Source organism: Megalobrama amblycephala, linkage group LG18, assembly GCF_018812025.1.
Source record: "Megalobrama amblycephala isolate DHTTF-2021 linkage group LG18, ASM1881202v1, whole genome shotgun sequence".
Lineage (NCBI taxonomy): Eukaryota > Metazoa > Chordata > Actinopteri > Cypriniformes > Xenocyprididae > Megalobrama > Megalobrama amblycephala.
In genome coordinates, this window is record NC_063061.1 from 12,013,257 (window position 1) to 12,037,165 (window position 23,909).

Sequence of the window (23,909 nt, forward strand, 5' to 3'; positions counted from 1 at the left end):
TTCTACAATGCATTTTAGTGTTATTTACACTTATGCACAGTAGTTGGCGATATTCATCTAAAGCGTCTTGCCTGTAAAACTAGAAGAAAATAAGCCGCCGCCCATTAGATGCGTCAGAAGCGTGACGTTTGTGATTTTCTGGAAATCGGTGAAATGTGGATTTTGTCCAGGTAATTTTATCATCACGCATCCAGATTTGTCTATGAAATGGGATATAAGCTTATTGCATCACATATTTCTCTGAAGCAGATCTGAGGTAAGGCGAATGATCCCATCATTCAGAGCACAACACGGGCACTGCCCAAAAGATCAGCTGGAGATTGTGCTTGACAGATGGTTTGCGATTAAATCACGCGTTGACGTAAAACAAGTGTGTATAAATAGGAATGAACTGCAAATAATGTAGAAGAAGGTTTGTGTGCTGCTAACCATGCGTATGTTTTTGTACTAGCGATGTCCGAATCGTGAATCAATCATATAAATCGGATCTTTTTGATGATTTGGTTGAATCGTTTGTAGCTCATTCGTTTATGTAACGTTATTGTCTTGTCTTGTTTTTTTTTCCTTGACCATGAGCCTTGCATAACGTATGATGATGAACCGATTCCTGTTTTCCAGAAACATCTTTTGGGGAACGCAGCCTTGAATGAGTTGTTCACGAATCGAATTGAATCAGTCTGAGGCATTTCTCCAGTCAATGACTCGTTGAACCATCGAATATTAGTGTTAATAGTAGAAATGAGTCCAAAAGAACCGATTCTGTCCGAAAACAACTGAATCGCGGAAATAAGTTGAACTTGCTGCCATCACTTCTTTCCATAACGCCCAGTAAACTAACTTGATTATCTGCATTGTGAGATTAGTTAGGCGTGAATGAATCAAGAAATTACAGATAATTACTCTTTATGCTCAAATGAGAAAGAACAAAAGAGTCTCTGAGATGCATATTGTCAGTTGTCATGAACAGCTTGAATACCTCACAGTCACTCACATATCTTGACATTTGTTTTGTCCATTCATGTCAAACACTCCAATAGAATTAAGCAATTGAAATAAATTCTAAGTCTATGCTTGTTACCCATTAAATTGCATTAACTACAAAAGTATTTGAAATAATGCAATATATAACACTGTAAACAATCTGCTAGAATACAGTTTTCACAATTGGCTAGCCAGCCACTATATTATGTAAATCTGTCTTCTGTCAGCATAGATTTTGATGTTGTTTTGGAGTTGTGTTGAGTAGTTTATTCCCCTCACATTTAGTGTTTAACTTTTTTTTTAATGCTTTTTCACAGAAGTTCAGACAAAGTGTAACAAAATATAGGCATTTGTCTATCAAAAACAAAAGAGAGGATCTCTTTGAAACTTCCTACCCAAACTTCCACTTTATGTGGTTTTTAACCTTTTCTTGTCTCATGTCATTTGGTCTTTGTCTCTCTCTGTTTGCAGTTGCTCTCAGTCCCAGGAAGAGTGAGTGGAGTGCGGCTTGCACTATGAGCGGGGCAGCGCTGGGATTAGAGATTGTGGTTGTCTTTTTCCTGGCTCTCTTTCTCCTGCATCGCTATGGAGACTTTAAGAAGCAGCAGCGCATGGTTCTCTTTGGCACACTGCTGGCTTGGTATTTGTGCTTTCTCATCGTCTTCATTCTTCCCCTGGATGTCAGCACGGTTAGTGTGGCTCCTGCTCTATAAAAGTGTGCAGTACTGTTAATTCCTGATGCAACTCAGACGACTTGTGCAATTGATTTTCAGACAATCTACAAGCAGTGTTTAATTGATCACGAATCACATGCCCAGACGCCCTCTGTGAGTCCTGTCCTTTCAAACCAGACGACTCCAAATACCTCCGTCTCATCCAGTATAAGGTGAATTTAACAGCAATCCAAGTATTTAGTTAGGTTTATTCTGCTTGTACTGTCATATTGCATGTTTGTGAACATATATTTTGTCCCTTTTTCCAAAGCACTCAGCGTGTTTGCTATAAACCATGGAGCTACATTCCAGATGGCATCATGCCAGTGTTCTGGAGGGTTGTTTATTGGACCTCACAGTGTCTTACTTGGTGAGAAAGCGTTGCCCTTTTTAAACTTGATAATGGCATCTTAAGTCTTCCTGATAATTATTTGTCACTGTTACTGCTCAAGTCTATTGTATCTATCTATTGTAGTGCTGCAGAAGTAATTGAAATAAAACCAAAATTGCGATTTGGCTAAGTGCAATTATTAGATTGCAAAGGCTTAATGAAATAAACATTTGCACTGTGTATTTCAGAGTGAAGCGGCACTGTGTTAATTAATTTACACATGATCAGCTCATGATCCGCTGTTTTCTGTGTCTCAGAGCAGCTCTCTTTGCAGTAAATTCTGCTCCACGCAAACTCATCTTTGCATCTTTGGGAGCAACATTTGGGAACATTGCACCAACCCTCTTCCCAAACTGTCAATAAAAGAGAAGCTTTAAGGGCTCCTAGTTTTTCACAAAAATAAAAGTTTGATGGTTAAATGTTTGAAAATGATGAAATTAAGGAAACCATAAATATGATATTATAATACTAAATTCTATTTTATGGCAAAATATAACCATAGTAATATTTATTAGTTTGTTTAAAATGTTTATTTAGTAATAATAATAGTCATATTGATATATAATTACAAAATATTTCAGCAAACCTGGAACTTCTTAAAAAAAATTGAATTAATTTATATCAGAAAACTGCAGTTAGATTTCCCAACCAAATTAGTTTCTAAGTTCAAAGTTTTTGCATTCCATACTTAGTAATAGAACCTTTTTGTTTTCTAAAAAAAGTACCAAAATGTATACAACTTTAAAAAAAAAAAAAAAAAAAAAAAAAAAATCACATAATGTAAATAAGTTGTCACATAATAAGCTAAATTTTGACAAAAATTTAAAGATTTCCCCTCAAATTGTGCAGCTATTGTGTGGTTTAAACCAGGGCGTTTAAATGTTTTGATGCCATGGATGTCCAAATATGATGATGCCCTTCCCAAATAATAATAATAATAAAGTATATTTTCATATGTAAAGACCTATTTTTACTGAGGATAGAGTAACAATAGAAAAGATGCCTGTTTTAAAATGTTTCTATTGTATTTAAGTTAAATTAAATCATTAAAATATTTTTTAAAAACCTGAAGAGAGACATTTTTTTCAAAAGTATTTGCATAGCATTATTCACAGTAAATATTTTTTCTCAGAAATTTCCTGTGGGCCCTCGAGCACCTCCTTTTTAAACCTAAACGGTGCATAAATAACTATGTTGTATTATATCTGCTGGTGTTGTCAAAAGTACCGACTTTGGTATCAAGTCATTACTGAAATTTTAAAAATGTGACAATACCAGCATTTCCTGCTAGCATTATTGAGCAGATTCTTAAAGGGATAGTTCACCCAAAAAATGAAAATTCTGTCATTTACTATTCCTCAAGTTGTTCCAAACCCGTACAAATTGCTTTGTTCTGCTGAACACAAAGGAAGATATTTGGAAGAATGTTTGTAACCAAGCAGATCTCGCCCCCCATTGACTACCATATTAGGAAGAAACATACTATGGAAGTCAATGGGTAGTGAGATCTGCTTGGTTACAAACATTCCTCCAAATATATTCCTTTGTGTTCAGCAGAACAAAGCAATTTATACCGGTTTAGAACAACTTGAGGAATAGTAAATGACAGAATTTTCTTTTTTTGGGTGAATTATCCCTTTAAACAACTCTGATTGGCCATTGTGTTCACACACTTGGCTACAATGATCAATGCTTCAAAAACATGTTGTAAATAGACATCTGTGGCTCTCTTCACCGAGTGCTTACACAGATACGCAGGTGAGCGTTTGCAAGCAGGCATCTATCAGCGGGGGGAAAAGCTGGTATAGTCACATTTTTAAAATGACTTTGTACCGAAGTTGGTACTTTAGACAACATTAATATCTGCTAATGTATGTGACACCTGTAAGAATGGTGATAATAATGGTGTTTTCTCTTCCAAGGCTCCTTTTGCCATTCATGCAGTCATATGCTCGCTCTGGAGGATTCTCCATTACTGGAAAGATCAAGACGGCCCTGATTGAGAATGCCATCTATTATGGCACATACCTTTTCATCTTCGGCTCGCTTCTCATCTATGTGGCTGTACATCCTCAGTGGCACCTCTCCTGGTCTGTAAACCAATCCAGAATATTCTTCAGTTATCATCGCAATGTTCTGTTCATACTGATTCTTCTTTTCTGTGTCACTTTACCAGGTATGAGCTGCAAACCATCGGCATCACTGCGGCCAACACTTGGGGTCTGTTTCTTCTAGTGTTGCTGTTGGGCTACGGCCTGGTCGAGATTCCCCGCTCGTACTGGGAGGCCTCACGCCAGGGTCACCTCCTCATCAAGACTTACTTTAAAGCAGCCAAGCTCATGACAGAGAAGGCAGATTCAGAGGAGAACCTAGAAGATGTCATGGAGGTGAAAGCCATGTGTGTTTATATGCTGTAAATAAACATCTGTTTTACAATATATGTGTCCGGATTAACTGGTCTGTGAAAGCTAATGTCTGATTTGAGCTTGTCAACCAATATTGTTTCTTGTATCTTTATTATAGGAAGTGAGAAAAATCAATGAATCGATTAAATATAATCATCCATTAAGGAAGAACGTGGACACCATTCTCCGAAAGGTGAGAGAACGACAGTACATTTTTATGTATTAAAGGTGCCCTAGAACTTCTTTTTAAAAGATGTAATATAAGTCTAAGGTGTCCCCTGAATGTGTCTGTGAAGTTTCAGCTCAAAATACCCCATAGATTTTTTTTAATTCATTTTTTTAACTGCCTATTTTGGGGCATCATTAACTATGCACCGATATATAGGTTGCGGCCCCTTTAATTCTCGTGCTCCCCCTCCCCCGGAGCTTGTGCTTGCCTTTAACAGTATAAACACAGTTTACACAGCTAATATAACCCTCAAAATGGATCTTTACAAGATGTTCGTCATGCATGCTGCTTGCATACATCGGATCATGTGAGTATAGTATTTATTTGGATGTTTACATTTGATTCTGAATGAGTTTGAGGCTATGCTCCGTGGCTAAAGCTAACATTACACACTGTTGGAGAGATTTATAAAGAATGAAGATGTGTTTATGAATTATACAGACTGCAAGTGTTTAAAAATGAAAATAGCGACGGCTCTTGTCTCCGTGAATACAGTAATAAACGATGGTAACTTTAACCACATTTAACAGTACATTAGCAACATGCTAACGAAACATTTAGAAAGACAATTCACAAATATCACTAAAAATATCATGATATCATGGATCATGTCAGTTATTATTGCTCCATCTGCCATTTTTCGCTATTGTTCTTGCTTGCTTACCTAGTCTGATGATTCAGCTGTGCACATCCAGACGTTCTGCCCTTGTGTAATGGCTTGATCATGGGCTGGCATATGCAAATATTGGGGGCGTACATATTAATGATCCCGACTGTTACGTAACAGTCGGTGTTATGTTGAGATTCGCCTGTTCTTCGGAGGTCTTTTAAACAAATGAGATTTATATAAGGAGGAGGAAACAATGGAGTTTGAAACTCAGTGTATGTCTTTTCCATGTACTGAACTCTTGTTATTCAACTATGCCAATATAAATTCAATATTTAATTCTAGGGCACCTTTAATGTGATTGAAGTGATCGTGGCACTATTTTTAGTTGAAATCTGCTTTTTATTTTTAGTGTCCAGTCGAATATCAGGAGAAAATGGGCAGGAACATGGATGACTATGAGGATTTTGATGATAAACAAAACACATATCCCACTGAAAGAAGTCTTTCGAAACTACACAAGCAGGTACCGCTCAGGTGTTTTCTATGTGTTTTCTGAATTTTGCTTGAGAATAATACTAACAGCTGGTTTCTCAGGTGATCTACGCAGTGCAGCGGCACAATCGCACACGAGTTCAGTGGCAAATATTGTTAGAACAGGCTTTCCATCTCGAGGATGTTGCCAAGAACGAAACCAGCACCACTCGGCAGTTCGTTCACAGCTTTGCCCCTCCAGAGCCCGTAGGCTGGTTTAGACGCTACATTTACACTCCCACAGTAGGTAGGTGCTCTGAAAAATCTAGATAAACAAGTGTCACTTTTGACCCTGCCTTTACTGTCTTTTGTATCTTTCTTCAGAATGGTACTGGGAGTGTTTGCTGAAGCAGTGGTTTTACCGTATACTGGCTGTGGTTCTGTCGCTCTTTTCGGTGGCTGTGGTTTGGTCGGAGTGCACTTTCTTCAGCACTCGTCCTGTTCTGTCACTCTTTGCTGTGTTTATTCAGCTTGCTGAGAGAGATTACAACTACCTGTACATTGAGGCGAGTCTGCTTGAGCTTGAAAAGTCAAACCAAATTTATTTGTATAGCACTTTTCACAATACACATTGTTTCACAGCAGCTTTACAGAAAATCATGATGTTAATGTTTATTACATTTTTATATCTTCATGCCTTAAAGTAACATTAGCAGATTAGAGCTGGGCGATAATATAGATGTCAATAAACTCAATTTTGTACATTACCGTTTAAAAGTTTAAGGTTGGTAAGATTTTTATTTTTATAGAAGTCTCTTATGTTCACCAAGGCTGCATTTATTTGATTAACAATACAGTAAATGTACAATTTAAAATAATTGTTTATTTATTTTAATATATTCTAAAATGCAATTTATTCCTGTGATGGCAAAGCCGAATTCTCAGCATAATTACTCCAGTCTTCAGTGTCACATGATCCTTCAGAAATCATTTTAATATGCTGATTTGCTGCTCAAGAAACATTTCTTATCAATCAAGTTATGTTTTCTTTCAGACTTCTTTTATATTTATTTTCCACCTTTTATTGAAATAGAAATCTTATGTAACATAATAAAAGTCTGTCACTTTTGATCAATTTAATGCATCCTTGCTGAATAAAAGTATTAATTTCTTTCAAAGGTTTTAATTTTATAATTCTTTTAAAATGTATGTATATATTTGTGTACACTTTTTTTATAATAGAAAGTAAATGCTTATTTTTTCTTCTTAAGTAATATAATTAAATTATTTTAACATATAATAATTTTATTTGATCTATTTTTTACTTATTTTATTTACTTTGTGTCATTGTTGCCCACTCCTGCAATACACCAAAACTAAAAGCTTTCTGACACAGTCTGATTTAGTTTAGCTGAAACACAACCTAATATTGTCATTTTGGCCTGTAGATGGCGTGCTTCATTACCATCTTTTTCCTCTGCACCTGCGTCTACTCCACTGTGTTTCGCATCCGAGTCTTTAACTACTACTACCTGGCCTCACATCACCAAACCGATGCCTACAGCCTGCAGTTCAGCGGCATGTATGTTTCTCAGATATCAATATTGAGTGCATTAAACTTAATTGTATTGACAGTAAACTCTGCCATTAGTCTTTCTCTGATAAAGCCCAAAGCCTGTGTGTTGTTTACTAGGCTTTTTTGCCGCTTGACTCCCCCGCTTTGTCTAAACTTCCTGGGACTGATTCACATGGATTCTGCCATATCCCACCAAGCAAAGGAGCAGACGGCATACACCTCTGTAAGACTTTCACCATTATATGAAATTGAGAACAAGGCTTCAATGATCCCACTTTTAAATGTACTATTTGCATTAAATGAAACCTTCTCTATTGTTGTAGATCATGGGTTCCATGCGGGTCCTGTCCTTCATTGCCAACGGCTTCTACATATATTACCCCATGCTGATCGTCATTCTCTGTATTGCGACATACTTCAGGTGTCTAATATTATCTACGAATCAGTTTCATGTGTAATGGGTATTACGTCTCAGATGTTATGTTGTAGTTTCTGATTAGTTTAAAATAATTTTTTTTCACTTTCTGTCCAGTCTTGGTACACGTTGTCTGAACCTCCTGGGTTTCCAGCAATTTGTGGGGGAGAATGAAATGACTTCTGACCTCATAGATGAAGGCAGAGAACTCCTGCGCAGAGGTGATTAGAATATTCACAGTAAATATAAAATGCAAGTTTTGTGTGAGTAAAATGTTTTAATGTTTTTGAAAGAAGTCTCTTATGCTCACCAAGGCTGCATTTATTTAGTACTTTTATATATGCATGTACAGTACAGTCCAAAAGTTTGGAACCACTAAGATTTTTAATGTTTTTAAAATAAGTTTCGTCTGCTCACCAAGGCTACATTTATTTAATTAAAAATACAGTAAAAAACAGTAATATTGTGAAATATTATTACAATTTAAAATAACTGTGTACTATTTAAATATATTTGACAAAGTAATTTATTCCTGTGATGCAAAGCTGAATTTTCAGCATCGTTACTCCAGTCTTCAGTGTCACATGATCCTTCAGAAATCATTCTAATATGCTGATTTGCTGCTCAATAAACATTTATGATTATTTTCAATGTTGAAAACAGTTGTGTACTTTTTTTTTCAGGATTCCTTGATGAATAGAAAGTTCAAAAGAACAGCATTTATCTGAAATACAAAGCTTCTGTAGCATTATACACTACCGTTCAAAAGTTTGGGGTCAGTAAGAATTTTTATTTTTATTTTTTTGAAAAGAAATTAAAGAAATTAATACTTTTATTCAGCAAGGATGCATTAAATCAATCAAAAGTGGCAGTAAAGACATTTATAATGTTACAAAAGATTAGATTTCAGATAAACACTGTTCTTTTGAACTTTCTATTCATCAAATAATCCTGAAAAAAAATATTGTACACAAATATTTTGTACAATTGTACACATTAAATGTTTCTTGAGCAGCAGATCAGCATATTAGAATGATTTCTGAAGGATCATGTGACACTGAAGACTGGAGTAATGATGCTGAAAATTCAGCTTTGCCATCACAGGAATAAATTACTTTGTGAAATATATTCAAATAGAAAACAGTTATTTTGAATTGTAATAATATTTCACAATATTACTGTTTTTACTGTATTTTTAATTAAATAAATGTAGCCTTGGTGAGCAGACGAAACTTCTTTTAAAAACATTAAAAATCTTAGTGGTTCCAAACTTTTGGACTGTACTGTATATATATATATATAAGGAAATTCATACAGGCCTAAATTACATTTATCTACAAAACTAATTTCAAACATATATAAACATTCAAGTTAAATGGTTTTCAAAAGGTGTCATTTTAAGCGGTTAATATAAAATAAGGTCAAATGGTCTCCTGTGGTTGCCATGGTTAGATGTAATACAGAAATAAATAATGATTCAGAGAGAATCGCATGTGCTCGTTGCTACAGCTCTACAATCTGCAGTGGTGAAAACCTCAGTGCGTCAGAGGGGTAGTTACCACTGACACAAACATTTAATATGGTACTATCCAACATTAACCAATGAAAATATGTGACTTATTTTGCTGTCTTTTACATAGAAAGAAGAAAGCGGCAAAGAATAGAAGATGGAGAGAACAGACGAAGAGTACGTTTTATTTATGGAATTCATACCGCATATGATTATTCCAGTGTCTAAGTATATGTTTCCCTATGACAGGAATGGAGAGAACGTTATGCTCAGCGAGATGAGATTGCAGCCAGAAACCAAACCTCCATGTCTGAGATGAAGGAGACCAACTACGGTGAAACCCTAAATTCAAACACAAACCGACGTACGTTTAATGCCCAATAAGACTCGTGTCCTGCAGTATTCTTATAGGGTATTTGTTAAGTGAATTCCAAAAAAAAGTCATCCTTTTATTTTTGTTTTCCACAGAGGCCAAGTACACACGTAGCAGCAACCAGTCAGGACGAGACAGCATTGAGTTGTTGCAAGACGCTGAGCCATTGGACTTCAATGCTGAAACACTCACTGATGACCCTTTGCAATCTGACCCTGGCAGGTTAGATGGAGTTTTATTGAGGGCTGCAGTCATGATGACAGAATTTTGTAGGCCAACCCAGGAGTTCGCATCACCCTGGTTCCCCTTTTCAATTGGCTTTTAGATTATTGCAGAAAACAAGCTCTGTGATGAGAGGGACCTCAAATGAACACAACTTTTATGAATTTTGAAGCGTAAAAAGCTAAACATAGGCTATAAACTACACCATGGTCATCACTAAGCTTCTAAAAAATCTTTCAGTCTTTATATAAACATTTTCCCTGAAAGTTTGAGTTGGAATAGTTTGCAAGAGTGTGATTATAAACACACAGTGCTGTAAAAGTGGACTAGTGACATTCAATGGCCCTCTGTAGTTAACATTTAGCTGCTTTTTCGCAAGTAAAAGCTTAAAAAAAATCGCAAAGCATTATTAATGGTGTATTTTATGTAAACAAATATTAAAATATCTTGAGTGTGTGTTAACAGACACTTTTTCAGGTGTTTAACCAAAAACCCATTGACTTTGGGAAGATGCAGCACTCTGTTGTTATAAGGTTTATTTGTGCTCTTCTGCACTGCATGACCTTACTCATCTGTTTCTTTCCCCCACAGACATGTCGGTGGAAGGTACCTCTCCATGTCGTCTTCTCGAAGCCGAATCTTTGATGACGTTTAATGTTTCTTTTTGGGTCAAAAACACTGTCTAAGAGAAAATAAGATGAATTGTACTTCTAAAAACACTCATCTCTACAGCTGTGGTCTGTCCCTCTCATTTTAAACATCTTCAACTTCCTGTATCCTGTAATGCAGTGTAGTTATCTGCATGCATCCTGACGAACTCGCAGCCACATAGAGAAATGCACATACTCATTTTGAAGTGCCAGGCAGTCAGATTGCTGCATGTGAAACATGGGAAATGTTTTTTTTTTTTCTACTCGCAGTTTCTTTACTTCATTTCAAGAAATGAGTCATAGTTAATGTAAAGTTGAACAGTCAGAACACACAGATGAAAGTTACTACTGAAAGACAGGATTAGCCTGACACACTACTGTTTCTTATCTTTTGAGTCCTGGTGTAATTTAGTTTTAAGTATTTTTTTCCCCCCATTATTTCTATTCTTTTATATATTTATGGTACGTAAAGCTGTATTATTTATGTATTTCGGTTTTAGACATTCACATGGCTGTTATTCTTTAGACCTTGCACATCTTATTTAAAATGAAGTTACCTTTGTTACCTTATTTTCTGTCTGATAGGCCATTTGTAATTTGCACTGTCATTTTTGCCACTTATTCAGAATAGGCGAAGCTATTGAAATGGCTTTAAGGATGCGATCTGATTGTTTAAAGAATGGGGTCAGATCTAATGGATTACAGCATGTACTTACGTGCTGGTTTACCAGACTTATAAGCATCTCTTTATCACAAGTGCAGTTTTCTTATAGAAAACACTTTTAGTATACAAACGTGTTGAAGGAATCTGTGAGTGCATGGCAAGATGTGAGGGAATCACATGAAATTCTCCTTGTGCATAGGGTCATCAAGCATATCCAGTGTAAATGTTTGCATGATATATTCTACTGATTATGCTGAGGAGTCTTGTTCTTGTTTCTCACAGGAAGTGCAGTAGCGGCTCTGAGTAGTGTTATATTTCACTGTCAACATTTGTCTATTCTCTCCACAAATGTTTAGTATCATGGTTTATTAAATTTTCTTAGTAAATGTAGCCCTTCGGGTTGAAATAAATAAGAAGGGCATTTTTCTTTTTGTCCATACCTTTTTGTTTATTGATAAAGTTATTCATTATCTACTGTGTATTTATGAAGATATGAATTATGTTGCCAATGAGGTCTTGTTATGGTATTTTGATATGGTCAGTCCTCAAGTAGTGTGTTGATGAAGGCCAACTGGAATCTGATGCTGGAATCTGTTGATTTGTATATTTGGTTTAAGTGAATTGTGGTACATTCCAAATGGACACATACTAATGTAATCTTGCAGTTATTAATAAATTATTGATTAAATCATATTTGCTATTATGCCAGTATTTGTGTATTTAACGTTAATGTTTATGTTCTCATTAAGTCTCTGGAACGAAAACGGGAATGCACTTTCACACAAATCCTTTTATGACTGGATCAATTAGAAAGACCTTGGCTTGAGATATATGTAGTATTCACATCCGTAGTTATTTCATATTCAAAATTGTGGTTCGCGTTGTTGTTTTTTTTGTACCGATACTGGCTGTTAAACAACAACCAGTAAAGTAGAACAACAGCGGAAGGTCAAACATTGGGTTGTAATCGACTAAACACCTGTAGCAAGACTGACCAATCAAATGCAAGAACTCGTCTCTATGGAAACGGCGAACGCTAAAACAGGAAAGACCTAAGCAGCGCTACGGAAATCCAGGTGGTTTTAGCACATTAATCAACGTTTTGTTTCACTTCTCTGTGTGAGTATGATGCAAATAGAGTATTAAGGATAAATAAAGTCTTCATATTGTGGCTTGATGTACTGTTTGCTGGATTACAGCAGATTTTAGGAGCCGTTGTTTTCTCCTGCATCGTTACATAGTCAGTAACGTTACAGTCAACAGTATTACTCATAGATCAAACTGTGTATTAAAGTGAGATTTATTGTATTATAAATGTATATAATGTAGCTACAATGCTTGCAGTTTTTTATGAGATATGATTTTTTTTATGATTTTATAGATATGGAATATTTGTAGTTTTAAAATTTATTTGTAAAATTCAGTTGTTACATTTAAAACGAACTACTGAAAAAAGATTAAAAATGGTGAAAGAACCTAATATGTACACTTATATATATATATATATATAAATATATATATATACATATATATATAGAGAGAGAGAGAGAGAGATGGGTAGTAACGGATTACATGTAATCTGGATTATGTAATCAGATTCCAAAAATCAATCTTTTTAAAATACTGGTAATCAGACTATTACTTTTTTATGGATTACATATTTACATGTTATTTACACAATGGCAGTAAGGTGTTCACAATTTATTGATTCTCCTAATTTAGAATTTTTTTAAAGTTTATATTTTTTTGTCATAATAAACCTGCCGCTTATATATATGTGTTTTTCCGGCGGTGAGGGGGAGGGGTGTGGAATCGTGCACAGAAATCAGCAACAACAAGAATATTTGTGTTTGTAATGCTGTCCATACATTGCAAAAAAAAAAAAAAAAAAAAAAAAATCTGTTGAGGCACTTGGTGAATAGAATATATTTTTTGGAATATATGTTTTCTTTGTATATATCAAAATAGTACAAGATTATCCTACAATATATGTGACATCAAAGGGTCAGCACAAAAGTTATCTAAATGTAATCCAAAAGTAGTTACATTACATTAACAAAAATCTAAGAGATTATATTACTGATTACAAATTTTGTCATGTAATTTGTAATCAGTAACTGATTACAATTCATAAGTAATCTACCAGCTCTGTGTATATATATATATATATAAATTCCATAATGCATCAACTACACTTTTAATAATAATAATTAAATTAATTAATAATTAAAATAAATAAGGGTTCCAACAATATTTGCATATGCCAGCCCATGTTCCCAACATTATGAAAGGCATTAGACAAGGGCAGCCAGTAACGTCTGGATCTGTGCACAGCCGAATCATCAGACTAGGTAAGCAAGCAATAACAACAGCGAAAAATGGCAGATGGAGCAATAATAACTGACATGATCCATGATATCATGATATTTTTAGTGATATTTGTAAATTGTCTTTCTAAATGTTTCGTTAGCATGTTGCTAATGTAGGCTACTGTTGGTTAAAGTTACCATCGTTTATTACTGTATTCACGGAGACAAGAGCCGTCGCTATTTTCATTTTTAAACACTTGCAGTCTGTATAATTCATAAACACAACTTCATTCTTTATAAATCTCTCCAACAGTGTGTAATGTTAGCTTTAGCCACGGAGTACTATCAAACTCGTTCAGAATCAAATATAAACACCCAAATAAATACTATACTTACACTTGTAAAGATCCATTTGAGGGTTATATTAGCTGTGTGAACTTTGTAAATGCACTGTATTATAGAGTCGCGAGCTCGATGGGCAGGGAGCATGAGATTTAAAGGGCCAGCAGCCCCTGAATCGGTGCATAGTTAATGATGCCCCAAAATAAGCAGTTAAAAAAATTAATTTAAAAAAATCTATGGGGTATTTTGAGCTGAAACTTCACAGACACATTCAGGGGACACCTTAGACTTATATTACATCTTGTAAAAAAAAAAACGTTTGATGGCACCTTTAAAAGAATCATTATTTTTTCCTTAGTCTGAAGAATATTTAAAAAAATCGAAATAACCTTTTTTCCACTCTAAAGAACCTTTGCAATGCTAAAGGTTCCATGGATGCCAATCCATCTTATGGAACCATCAATGCCAATAAAGAACCTTTATTTTTAAGAGTTCACCAACATAAATAAGCCTAAAAATCACTCTTGTCATCTTCAGATCAGATAGGTGTAGGATGGCAGGTACATCACGACATGACCGAGAGATGGCAATCAGTGCCAAAAAGCAGCTGTCAGATTGTTCAGACCCCATTGAGAGACTGAGGCTGCAGTGTTTGGCACGAGGGTCCGCAGGCATCAAGGGACTGGGCAGGTACAGTGTGCATGAGGTGTTTCTTCATATAGACTGAAGTGCTGATATCTGACTACAGTTTGATGTTCTCAGGACTTTTAGGATCATGGACGATGACAATAGTCGCACACTAGACATGAAAGAGTTCCTGAAAGGCCTGAGTGACTATGGTGTGCTCATCGAGAAAGAAGAGGCGATAAACCTTTTTCAGCTCTTTGACAGGGACGGCAGTGGACTTATTGACTTTGATGAGTTTCTTATCACTTTGAGGGTAAACGCATTAAACAATGATGTGTTTTTAGTTGACCAGTGCAATGCCAGTAGTGCTTATGTTATTATTTTCATTCATGTGATTGCAGCCACCCATGTCTAATGCCAGGAAGGAGGTGGTGTTACAGGCATTCAAAAAGTTGGATAAGACTGGAGATGGTGTGATTACAATTGAGGATCTGAGAGGAGTATACAATGTTAAACATCACCCCAAATATCAAAACGGTGAGTGGACCGAAGACCAAGTATTCCGCAAATTCCTGGACAGTTTTGACTCTCCGGATGACAAGGATGGAAAGGTATGAAGATGCTGAAAATACATTATAGTATCCAGCATAATATTGTATTAATATCACACAAACATCTTTAGAATAAGATTACTATGTCTTTGGTTTTAAGCACCACCCGGTCATTTCTGCAATGTTTTCTTTGATCATGCTATATGTCTCCATACATCAGGTCACAAAAGAGGAGTTTATGAACTACTACTCCGGTGTGAGCGCATCCATTGACACAGATATCTACTTTATAGTAATGATGAAAAATGCATGGAAGCTTGACTAAACTTCTGAAGCTTCTATTTTAGGGTAAAGAGCAAAGATGGTCAATCTTCAGCAAGAGCATGTCTTGAGCATGTCTTGACCCTGTCATGACCCTGTCAAACATGTTAATTTCAGACTAAAATGTGGGGATAATATATATTATAAAGTAGGGCTGAGTAAAAAAATATCTATTTCTCGATTTTAATCGATTCTCATTTTTACGAACCGATATCGATTCTTAAATCCCAAGAATCGATTAGTCTAGTCTGTTTTCAGTTGATGAATGAGCAGAATATGTAGCGCCTCCCATCCAATAAATCGCAATAATCTTTGTGCTTTGTTACTTTTGATATGAAGCAAAGTCTCAGATTTCAAATGACGTCCATTTTATTATGAGATTAAAAAATAAATACCGTTTTGGCGCCGTTTAATGTGACGTTACAGATCGCTGTAGCGCCTCAGGTAAAGAGAAGCGGCAGCACGAGCGCATGTGAACATCCTCTCCTCCGCTTTAATACCAGTTACAGCGTGAAATAAACATGAATAAACATCTGAAGGTATGTTAAAATATACAGTACAACTTACTGAAATCCGTGTCATGTCTCGTGTAATAGCTCAATCAGTGTTTCAACCTCGTTAAAACGTCAAAACAGCTTGTAAACAATGCCACGTAACGTAACATTTACCTCAGAAAAACATTCAGTGACCATAAACTCATTAGTCAGCTAGAAAAGTGTACTCTAGAAAGCAACATTCTGATAAATATAGCTATGCACCGTTACATATTCATTATAATTTTTAATGTTCTTCAATATTTAATGCATGTTTGAATAAATCTGTTATGACAGCCAATTTAAATGTTTATATTTCAAAAAAACAAATTGGAGTAGAAATATGATTATGTAAGTCTAAACTGTATTTATAGCCTAATAAAAACATTGAGTGTAAGTTAAGTGTTTGTATATAAATGTTAATTTAACCTTCAGTATTATTATAGTAACTGACTCCCATGTGTAGTTTACAGCATTAGTTGAGAGATTTTTTTCCTCTAGAAAATTTGCCATGTACTGAAACTGAAATACTACATCCAAAATAATCGATATCGAATCGAAATCGAAATCGAATCAAAAGCATGTGAATAGTAATCGAATCGAATAGTGAAAATTGTGTCAATACCCAGCCCTATTATACAGTAATCAATCAATCAATCAATCAGTCTATCTATCTATCTATCTATCTATCTATCTCTCTATATAAGTCCCTGTAAAATTTACGGTAAAAAAAATGGCAGCTGTGGGTAGCAACATTTTAGGTTTTACGGGACAGCACTTAGTTTACTGTCTGTTTTACAGTTCAAAACAGTGTAATTTAAAGGTTTATATTGTAATAATTCCGATTCATAACTGTTTCTTTTAAACACTGTAAAAAATCAGTTAAATTTACTGTAAAAAACCCCCAGCAGCTGTGGCTGCCAGAACTTTACTGTAAAAAATATGGTAGCAACATTTTAGGTTTTACGGGACAGCACTTAGTTTACTGTCTATTTTACAGTTCAAACGTTTAATTTAAACGTTTATATTGTAATAATTCTGATTCATAACTGTTTATTTTAAACACTGTAAAAAAAAATCCGTTAAATTTACTGTAAAAAACCCCCAGCAGCTCTGGCTGCCAGAACTTTACTGTAAAAAATACGGTAGCAACATTTTAGGTTTTACGGGACAGCACTTAGTTTACTGTCTATTTTACAGTTCAAATGTTTAATTTAAACATTTATATTGTAATAATTACGGTTCATAACTGTTTATTTTACACACTGTAAAAAAAAAATTCCATTAAATTTATGGTAAAAAACCCGGCAGCTGTGGTTGCCAAAAATTTACCATAAAAAATATGGTAGCAACATTTTGGGTTTTACAGATTTAACTTAAATTTACAGTAAAAAAGCATATTTCACTAACTGATATAATGTTATTTTACCAACCTATTGAAGTACTAATATCTGTTTTGTACCTTTGTAATACACTGACAACCACCAAACACAGTGGTGATGAGAGTCACATGATTAAAGCTCATCACAATCTGCTTTTCCACAAGCTGAGAAGGACAATACTAATATATAGAAGATTCACTGTGTCATTCACACAAACACTAAACACTATCATAACACACATGAAAATAAAATAAACATTAATTTAACAACATTAAATGTAACATAAAACCCTAATGTACAAAACTGATTAGAAAAAAACTAAGAAAAACTCAGAAAAGTTATTTCATCGAAAATACATCAAATGTGAAGTGTCATGCAGGGAATTGTGGGAATGTCAGTTTATGTTTTTTCACTGCAAATTATACAATGACTTGTTATTTTTCACTTCCAAAAAGTGTAAAATTTAATGGCATTTACTGTAAAATTACATTAAATGTACAGTATATTTACAGTCTTTTACCGTTAAAATCACAATCATTTTTTTTTACAGTGATAGCAACAGGCACAGTTTTGACAGGGTCAAGTCTGAAATAAGGTGGTGTCTAACAACTATTAACTTTGGGGTTTTGGGAATCTACCTCACACAATCAAAAAAAAAAAAAAAAATCAACCAACAGTGTTTCTCACTGAGGACAAGCAGCTGCACGAATGTATTGTTTTATTCCAGAATCAGCCACACACCATCTAACAAACGCAGGTGGTGTGGTATTGTTGTGAGACTTTGTGTCTTGTGATTGTGTGCATCCTCTTTATTTGGCTAATGAAAGCTGCCTGTGCACCTGCTTGGATCCCTGCATGAGAAACACCCAAAAACTCAAGTACAAACTAAGTCTTGTATTAATTCCCTCATAAATTTCTCGCTATCTTTCTGGGTTGGGATTATTCTTCTGGGTGTGGTTTGGGTCTACCAGTTTGTTTGATAACATTATTTCTTCTTTTCCATCTACAGGTGACAAAAGATGAATTCTGGAACTATTACAGTGGAGTCAGTGCTTCAATCGATAATGATGCATATTTTATTTTAATGATGAAGAGTGCATGGAAGTTATGAAGGGATTTGCTTGTAAACAAATTTATAATGCTTGTGAAATCAAAGCAAGTTAGGGTTAATAAACCTGGCACAACTGAAATGTTTAAGGATATTAACCATGAATCTGGAAAATGAAATAATGGAAGTACTGTAGAAGCTTGAATTATGTGTAAAATGTGTGAGTTTTGTTACTGGTAAGTTAACTGATTTTTAGTGTAAAACACTTTTATTGCATCATAACTACAACCAGTGTGGTATATGATGATACATGTAATTCTTGTGATTCAGATTTTGTTATGCATGTTATGGCAAATGCTATTTTATAAAAAGTGACTCTTTTAATAAATGTTTTATAATGGCTATAAAAAGAAATATCCCTTAAAGTGATTGGTTATGTGGACTGATGGTTTGTCATTGGGCTTATAATTTTTTCCATCAGAACTAAAACGAACAACTTGAATTATAGACAAATGTAGCAACTTTGTAAATATTAATTATTTCATAATTAAAATATTTTTATATATTCCTTTATTACACATTTTTTTATATATATATATATATATATATATATATATATATATATAATGATAAATGCATTACAAAATTTGCATTACGAGCAGATGCTTTTTTTTTTATATACACAGAAAATATTTCTTATGATCATTATAAATTAATCCTCTGACCATTGAAAAAGTGCCGCTTGAACTGTATGCATTCCTTTTGAAAGTTGTGCGTGAGGTTTACAGCATAAATATCTCTCAGATTTACTCAGGTAGATGTACGGATGAAAATATCCATGGAAACATGTCTGGCAGAGGACACTGAGGCTAGCAGCAGTTACATGAGGTCTGTGTGATGAGTTCAGAATTGATTCACACTTAATGCTTCTGTTTCAAGTGTTTCTGAAACATTCAGAAGGAAATTGGCTACTAAAATGGAGACGACAGCAGTGCATGATGCTTGGCTGAAAATGAAACCTGTGGATGAGTGCTATGACATGCACAAACTGCGTCAGAGCTACAAACCGGACAAGTCTAGTGACATGTAAAAGCATCTTGTTATACATAACAGGTTTCTTGGGTTATTAAATGCATCATATACAATGTTAGTTGACCTTTTATATCATGTACGCAGAATAACATCCTCTACCGAGGGTCTGTAAAATCTCCAGTAAACTGGAATTGTCTTAACTGGTCTCTTCATTGTGTTTTAAAGAGGCTGGACATAGTGACATAGGCTTCGTCTTTACATTCTCGTTGAGAGGCCGTTACACCCTGAAAGCCACTATTTTCTCTTCCTTTTGACAAATCTGATTCATCTAACAATCTAATTTTCAGGTGGGACTGCTCTTTTGGAAGCCGTTCCTCTGCATTCATGTCCATTTCACTCACTGATGCATTTGAGGAACTGGTTTGACTATAGCAGCATTCGTCCAGGCTGTCCTCAAGCTCAGGATCAGAGGGTTTTTCATCAACGTAATCCACGCGGTGTATGAAAACATCGCTGAATATCTCAGGACTGAAAGTGAAAGGAAGACCCTGAAAATGCAAAAACAGTCTGCATGAGGACATTGAGCAAGTTTCTCTTGTTTAATCTTGCAGAACGTTAAGTGAAGCAATAAGACACGGGACAAACTGAATTACCTCTCTTGCCCTGTGCATTTGTGCAAGAGTTGCCTTTGGGTGTGGGATGTTTGGTGTGATGCAGCCTTTTATGCTGGGCGAGAAAACAATTAGTACATTTGTTAAAAAAATACAATAAATAGCTTTATGTAGGTTTTTAAATGAGATTAAAAAAACCACTCACTGCGTTCTCCATAGCAAGGCCCCCAAAATGATGAGCACCAGACAGACAGAGAAGCCGGTGGTGATGAGAAGCGATGATAGTGAATTGACCTTTGGAAGTTCAGTACTGTTTGCTTTGATTATAAATGTAGAACATGTGTCATCATTTACATCAATCACAATTAATCAGACTTGATGAATAATGGTTCAAATGTGTTTTTCCACATTTGCTCAATCTCAAAGCTATTTGATTCTTTACCTACCCAATAATGTGCATTAAAAACCCAACAAGGTTTCTTGGCTCCTTCAGATTAAGTCCTCTTAGGTATTTATCATACTAAACAACATTCACTCATAACCCTATTGGCTTATTTATCATGTAACTGATCAATGATCCACTCACTTTTTATAGTGAAATTGGCAGTTGAACTCCACTCACTCCAGTCGCCCTCAAAATAATTTACAGGTTTTGCTCTAACATGTGTGTAGTAAACACCATCTCCACCAAGTCTGTCCTTGCTGATACTGAAGTTCCTATACTTAATTTGAGTGACGATGGGCTGTAAAGAAAGAAAACGTATGTAATGTTTACTTGTTAAATGAACTCTAAATGATTCCATCTTATTTTTTAGGAAAGGTCAAGTTGTTGGGAAAAACACCTTTGCCTTTACAATTTTGTCCCCCCATATTTCCACTTGAAAGTCAGGGTTGGAAACATATTCATGACTGTGTTCAAACCATATGAAAACTTCTTCTGTGTCTTCCATGTAAGTGGCAAGCTTTATTTCAGGAGCTGGGATTTTGACTGCAAGGACAAAGACAGATTAGATAGATAGATAGATAGATAGATAGATAGATAGATAGATAGATAGATAGATAGATGATAGACTTGCCAATTTTTTGCAGGTTAATGTCTTTTACAATGTCCACATCTCCCACGTGTACTTCAAGCTTGTAATGACTAATAATCGCCAAATCCTCAAAAGTAAAGTATTGTGGTCCTAAAGTAGCATTTTTACACATTACCTTTTCAATTTGTTGGCTAAACAGGAAAGAAAAAACATCAGTGCTTAGAGCAAACATTAATTCAGATTACATTCAAACATAGTCTAAAGTTTTTTAATATTCATTTACTGACATATTCCACACCAATTTATAGTAAATATGTCTAATGAAATACCAGAGTTTTGCGAATTTGACCTCCTCAATGGGTTCATCATTTAGCAAACAGGTGAGGTTACTCTGTTTGAGGGTCAAAGTGGAAGTGCAGGTCACTTCTTTCTCAGACCAATCTAAAATTAATCAAGAAGAAAAAATCATAAACCAGCCTTTTTCTAGCCACCCGTAAGTCCTTGTTAGTGTGCTTCAATGAAAACCAGCTTAAATGATTGTTTCACATATGAATTTCCCCAAAGGAATTTCTTTATGATCATATCATAAACCACTACACACAATTCTAGCTACATTTAGTCATAAAAGCAGTCAAAATATATCTTATAATAATCACTATTCAGAACATATAAAAAAGTGAACGTAATAATTATCTCTAAATTCTCTCTTTCAAATTTCAAATGACTTACCATCATCTCCACTCTCAGACAGAACCAAAGGACAGAAAACAACAAAGAGAATCCATAAAACACCCGCCATCTCTCTTCCAGCAGCACAGGCATAAATCACTCATGAGACATGTCTTCATTACTCACACACATTTACTGACAAGTGACAGCTCACAGTTCAACTCTCAGTGGTACTTTCAGAGGAGAGAGGAAGAGAGAGAGACACGGTGGTAGAGAGACAGAGAGCGAGAGAGAGTGTGGGAGAACAGGATATCTCTTACATGTGACTGAAAGAGACATGTAAGAGAGCATTACATGTGCTGGGAGTTGAACTGCACTGAAAATAATAAACAGAAAATGTCACAGAAATGTCTAAACAAATTAAATTGTGTCCACTTAAAGTAGAAGAGACGGCACCAAAATTCTGTAGTGTAAAAAGGTCCTTACAATCAAATATAAAATCTACATGATAGGCTCCACAAAATTCAAAATGATTAAAGATACACTGTAACTTTGGCCCTCTAGCGGTTAAAACAAAACTTAGCATGCATTTTACGGAAGAACATTGATTTGGTTGTGCTTTGTCTCTGGATGACTGTGCAGATGAATATGTTATCCTACTACTCATAAAACATTCACTACTAGGCTTATGAGATATAACCAATTAAGATGGAAAGGATCTCAAGTTGACTAGCTGAAGACGTTACTGTAACTATACCCATTGATAGACATGGCACTTCCTTGAAAATAAATTGCGCTACACAGCGATACAAAAACCCATAATGAAATGACCCTTCACAATAGATAATGCTTCACACTGAACTCTGTTAGAGAGTTACATATGGAAATGTATCTGTTCGATAAAATAGCTTACTCACCTGTTGAGTTATTAAAACACCTTCTCCACATCGCTTTTACGATATTTCAAATCCCTCAGTTCTCGCCATCTCTGAAAAGCCAAGTCAATGTTGATTCTTGTTTTATTACAGCTCTGACGTGTTCTCTTTTTGTCTTTTTGACTCTCCTCTGTGTAGCGTTTTTCTTTTTAACAGGTGAATCACCAAAGGTTCAAGATTTAGCGTGTTCAATGTCAACCTTTCTCGCTCGTTGTAGCTACTAACCTATGCCACTCCCACACCATACTCGTGTTGAAGTAACCGGAGCAACTATTCTCTATTCACAGATATGATAAGATACGCATGGGCGAGTGTCATATGTATGCAATTTCCCGCAAAACAAAACAAAACATCCCACTAGGTCTAAAATATAAACACTTATAGGCTTACCATAGTGAATCATGGTAAGACAAAACCACGTTTTGGAAAAAGGATTGATGTATTGACTCATTATTTAAATTTTGTTAAATATGAACAAAAAACAGTGTACCTTTAACGTGACTATATGAAAATTGGCAATTTTGAAACAGCATAAACAGTAAGTGTGTATTAACCAATTTACCAAGTGAGAGGTACGTTTCCGTAAAAATGCTGGTTTGATTCGAAACATGGTTTTTGTTGTCAGGAAACAAAAGAAATAGGTTATGGTGTCCTATGAATGATTAAATGGTTAATTTGATGGTTTTCTTGCTGCTTTCCACAAACATATCTGAACAAACCTGCGACACATTTTTGTGTCACGACACAAGTTGAGGACCACCACTCGGTAATATAAGAAACAGCTGTACAGCAGTTACATCAAGTTTTGCATCTTGCAGGAGAACAGTCAGCACTTTATTTAGGTCAAACTATGGCAGACCAAAGCAGACAGAGGTTGTGGTTTTGAATGAAACAAAACTGTGCTGCAAACATTTTGGTAGTTGGAATGAAACTGATGCCTGAAAAAAAGGAGATATAGTAAATATCTGCTTACTTCCTCATGTTACAAAATGACATGCAAGAGAACACTGGAACGAGAATAAAACACAGTAATATTTATTTATCCTACTAGCAGATATCAGAGATTAAGTTGATTTTTGCATATTTGATTTAGTTTAATAAATGAAAAAAGTCGGTGTTTTTTATAATAATAATAATTATTATTAGGCTATTTTTATTATAATTATTTTGAATTTTTGAAGTAACCTTACAAAAAAAAAAAATCAACAAAAACTGTTTTGCCAGATTTTCAGGCATTGCTTACAGACTATTTGCAAGAAGTGCAGATAAATATTAAACTAAAAAGTCCTCGCTCAGCATGTACCT

At 35.0% G+C, this 23,909-nt stretch overlaps 3 protein-coding genes across 8 annotated transcripts; 2 read left to right on the forward strand and 1 right to left on the reverse strand.

The window, feature by feature from the left end:
- Window positions 1-19: 19 nt before the first annotated feature.
- lmbrd2b (LMBR1 domain containing 2b) lies at window positions 20-11,903 on the forward strand. Of its 2 annotated transcripts, none has more exons than XM_048167451.1 (18): window positions 20-170; window positions 1,453-1,670; window positions 1,755-1,867; window positions 1,966-2,064; window positions 4,008-4,175; window positions 4,262-4,472; window positions 4,609-4,683; window positions 5,739-5,852; window positions 5,924-6,107; window positions 6,185-6,366; window positions 7,249-7,382; window positions 7,494-7,599; window positions 7,700-7,797; window positions 7,909-8,012; window positions 9,432-9,478; window positions 9,551-9,665; window positions 9,770-9,896; window positions 10,488-11,903. In XM_048167451.1, the coding sequence occupies exons 2-18, from the start codon at window positions 1,497-1,499 to the stop codon at window positions 10,549-10,551; spliced, it is 2,115 nt and encodes a 704-aa protein (XP_048023408.1). In that variant the 5' UTR covers window positions 20-170; window positions 1,453-1,496; the 3' UTR covers window positions 10,552-11,903. The 2 variants fall into 2 exon arrangements, with proteins under 2 accessions (XP_048023408.1, XP_048023409.1); XM_048167452.1 differs by having other exon boundaries at window positions 108-256.
- Window positions 11,904-12,039: 136 nt separating this feature from the next.
- capslb (calcyphosine-like b) lies at window positions 12,040-18,422 on the forward strand. Of its 5 annotated transcripts, none has more exons than XR_007181455.1 (7): window positions 12,040-12,286; window positions 14,399-14,551; window positions 14,624-14,801; window positions 14,890-15,099; window positions 15,260-15,387; window positions 17,826-17,870; window positions 18,285-18,403. XR_007181455.1 is itself a non-coding variant. In XM_048167516.1 (6 exons), the coding sequence occupies exons 2-5, from the start codon at window positions 14,415-14,417 to the stop codon at window positions 15,362-15,364; spliced, it is 630 nt and encodes a 209-aa protein (XP_048023473.1). In that variant the 5' UTR covers window positions 12,198-12,329; window positions 14,399-14,414; the 3' UTR covers window positions 15,365-15,387; window positions 18,285-18,422. The 5 variants fall into 5 exon arrangements, 3 of the variants coding, with proteins under 3 accessions (XP_048023473.1, XP_048023476.1, XP_048023474.1); XR_007181454.1 differs by having other exon boundaries at window positions 12,198-12,329; window positions 18,285-18,399; XM_048167516.1 differs by lacking the exon at window positions 17,826-17,870 and having other exon boundaries at window positions 12,198-12,329; window positions 18,285-18,422.
- Window positions 18,360-23,708, reverse strand: il7r (interleukin 7 receptor). Its single transcript, XM_048167490.1, has 8 exons — window positions 21,730-23,708; window positions 21,330-21,441; window positions 21,043-21,191; window positions 20,809-20,954; window positions 20,553-20,709; window positions 20,172-20,283; window positions 20,009-20,081; window positions 18,360-19,903 (listed from the first exon to the last, which is right to left on the reverse strand). Exons 1-8 carry the CDS (start codon window positions 21,797-21,799, stop codon window positions 19,565-19,567), a joined length of 1,158 nt encoding a protein of 385 aa, XP_048023447.1. The 5' UTR covers window positions 21,800-23,708; the 3' UTR covers window positions 18,360-19,564.
- Between the last annotated feature and the right edge of the window lie 201 nt (window positions 23,709-23,909).